The sequence below is a fragment of the Capsicum annuum genome, chromosome 8 (assembly GCF_002878395.1).
Source record: "Capsicum annuum cultivar UCD-10X-F1 chromosome 8, UCD10Xv1.1, whole genome shotgun sequence".
NCBI classification, from domain to species: Eukaryota; Viridiplantae; Streptophyta; class Magnoliopsida; order Solanales; family Solanaceae; genus Capsicum; species Capsicum annuum.
The window spans coordinates 73124046-73127647 of record NC_061118.1 but is presented as its reverse complement, the minus strand read 5'-3'; the positions used below and the strand labels follow the sequence as shown (position 1 = coordinate 73127647).

General features: G+C 34.6%; 1 protein-coding gene across 1 annotated transcript; it reads right to left on the bottom strand.

Moving 5' to 3' along the window:
- Positions 1 to 623: 623 nt before the first annotated feature.
- Positions 624 to 2076, bottom strand: LOC124886607. Its single transcript, XM_047395451.1, has 2 exons — positions 1855 to 2076; positions 624 to 881 (listed from the first exon to the last, which is right to left on the bottom strand). The coding sequence occupies exons 1-2, from the start codon at positions 2074 to 2076 to the stop codon at positions 624 to 626; spliced, it is 480 nt and encodes a 159-aa protein (XP_047251407.1).
- Positions 2077 to 3602: the final 1526 nt, after the last annotated feature.

Here is a 3602-nt window from a genome sequence, read left to right as displayed (position 1 = left end):
AAAGAGATAAGTCTTATACCAAAAAAGTTTTCTCACCTTATGTATGAACTGCTTTAACTGCTAGAATGTTAAATATTGTACAAAATCACTTGACAAAAAGTTGGCAAAATCAGCCAACTAGGGGATTAAGTCTTGAGATACTGCCAATAAACTCTCATCTAGAAATGTATCATCTATGTCAAGCTCATCCCCTAACTTCTGCACTACCTCCTCCTCAAGGAAAGATAACTGATCCGCAACTTGGTTCTCAGTGACCTTCCAATATTTCACCTCAAATTCAAATTCTTGCAACAAGAGGGCCCAAAATACCAACCTTATTTTTTCATCTTTTTTCACATTACATACCTCAAATCTGCATGATCTGTGTGAACTATGACTTTTGTCACTATAAAATATGACAAGAATTTCTCAAATTCTAAAACTACCGCAAGTAACTCCTTCTCAGTGACTGTATAGTTCTATTGTGAGGGGCTTTATGTAATATTGGCATAATAGTTTAGGTGAAGGATTTTCTTACATATTTTCCCTAGGAAACCACCTAAGGCCACTCCTCTAGCATCATACATAACCTCAAACAGTAAAGACCAATCACGGGACTCAATAATGGAAGTTGAGCTCAACTGCTACTTAAGGCACTCAAATGCCTTGAGACATGCATCAACAAATATAAATTTCACCTCCTTCTCTAAAAGCTTGAATAGAGGATTAGAAATTTTAGAGAAGTCCTTGATAAACCTCCGGTAAAATCCAACAAGACCCAAAAGTCTTTGGATACCGTTAATTGAGACTGGAGGAGGTAATTCTTCGATACCCTTTATCGTTGCTCTATACCTTGATACCCTACTTTGTGATTTTGTTACCAAGAAACATGCCTTCCTTCCCTATAAAATGACATTTCTCCCAATTCAGCACCAGATTGGACTCCTCACAACCATGAAGTTGATTGGCCAAATATGCCAATCAATCATCATAGGTCTCCCCAACTACCAAAAATTCATCCATGAAAACCTCTATAGTTTCCTCCACCATGTCAAAGAATATCGACCTCATACACTGCTAAAAGGTGGTAGGAGCATTGCTTAGTTCAAATAGCATTCGCTTGAATGCAAAAGTCCCATATGGGCAAGTGAAATTCTTCTTTTGCTGGTCCGCATAAGAATTAGAAATTTGATTGTGTCTTGAGCACTTGAAAAGAAAATAGTACCAATCCATGCCTACTAGTTTATCAAGTATCTAATCCATGAACGACAGAGAGAAATGGTCTTTTTGAGTCTAAGTATTCTATTTTCTATAATCCATATATACTTTACATCCAGCAACCAGTCTCATAGGAAACAATTCATCCTTTTTGTTAGGGACTATAGTGATCCCACACTTCTTAGATATATATTAAACCAAGTTGACCTACTTAGTATTTTTAATGGGGAAACCTACTCTAGCATCTAACCACTTGATGATTTCTTTATTCACTACCTCCTATATAGAAGGATTTAACAGACACTGGTGCTCGATCTTGGGTATATATTCTGGTTTAATCTGAATTTTATGTGTATAAATAATGGGTAGGATCCTTACAATATCTGGAATAGTCTATCTAATGCCTCTCTTGAACCGCTTTAACACTAAGATTAATGCTTCAACCTATGTCGCCAATATAAAAGAAATAATAATGACCAAAAAGGTATTGTCGGCCTCTAAATATGTATAACACAAGTTAGATATGATGGATTTCAATTCAAAGACCAGTGGTTTCTTAATAAATGGTCAAGATAGAGAAGTAGTTTTATTCTTCAAATCAAGATCTAGCTTTTTCGAAGCATAATTATAAGAACTTCTACCATACAATGCACTCACCATCTCCTCATTCTCATCAATATCATTGCTGTCAAAGTTCATGATAATTGTTACTAATGCCACAACCTCAGGTTTCTCTTCAATAGGCCCAGTCAGTACATCATTATCAATAATATCAATAGCGGACACCACTTTTATAGCCTTCGACTGCCATATAGATTGACACACATTAAAAGTAACTTGCTCATCATTAAGTCTGAACTTCAGCTGCCTCATATCCATATCAACCAAGGCACTACTCGTAAAAAAGTATAGAAATAATCCCACTACAATGGAAGAATAAAACCCCAAGTCTCAAATCAATTAATCAACCAAACACCATCAACACAAAAAATCCAAGATCAAATTTCAATATTAAAATTTGTATATGTTTTCAAATAATATGAGTGCATAAACTGACTAAAAACAATCAAAAGAGAATTTATACAGTACATCAAAACCCTGAGATCTAAACTGAAATATACAAGGCATACTAAGTTAGTGGCCCCTTATGGTACCACTTATGCGCCTTAAGTGTAACCTTCGCCATATAGGTATCCATCGCAGGGGATAGAAAACTTCAATTTTGGGGAATCTTTTTTGCACTGGTACCTATGGGGCCTACGTGGTACTTACGTCCCATAGGTTGCCTCATCATAAGTACCAGGAAAGTCTTTAAAAATTAGATTCTCTGATCCTTAATTCTCTAAAACTTACAATAGTATTCATGACACTGTAGGTGGTACCTATGGGTCGTAGGAGACCCTTCGTAACTAGTAGGATCATCACTCTAACTTCTTGATTCCTAGAATATTCATTTATAAGACCTATAATAGGCCACATACGCACCAAAGATGGGAGCTACGCTATGTATGTGGCAAAGTAAGTAGGGGCCTTCTGCAATCATAACTTTTCTTCTTTATTTTTAGCTCCAATACCTAGTTCCCTAAAAAATAGACACACTAATACGTCATATCTATCAAAACAAGCTTTATTACTTGCGTGTTTTCTTGTTTAAAGAATTGAAAGTGCCATAAAACCATAGAACATCAAGGCAACCAGAATCCTGTAGGCTACAATTAAGGAAACTAAGCAACTAAATAGCCATAAATTTCTATATTATCATGCCATGACCTAGAATTAATTTGAACTGTAACATCTCATACACAATTCCCAATGATGGACATGTACCAAAACACAATAGTATTTTTATCTTTATTATTATTTTCCAGACTTGAACAAGAACTAATACTATCAAGATCATTATTAAATGTCGGACTCAAACCAAAAAGCATATTTATAAGACGTAACAATGAACTATATCGACATGTTGTATCAATAAACTAACCAAATACTCTATACCAAGGAACTATAACTAAAGATCATCCCTTTTTATCATATCTATACACCGTACCAAGAATCACAACCATAAGCCATATTAATACCCTCACCTATAAACCATAACAATAGTGCATCTAATTAGTTGTGCCAATAACCGTGCCCATAGGTCATGTCAATAGTCATAGTCATAAGTTATCTCACTAATTATAACTATAAGACATTGATCATATCAATAAGCCATATCAGATCTATAAGCTATCAATTATGTCGATAAGCCATATCATTAATCACCTCAATATCTATATAATTAGGCATGTCGATAGGCAATATTATTAATCATATCTAAGAGACATAATAATAATTATTGATATATAAGTCGTAACATTAGTCATATATATTATTCACTAATCATCAATCATGTATATAAC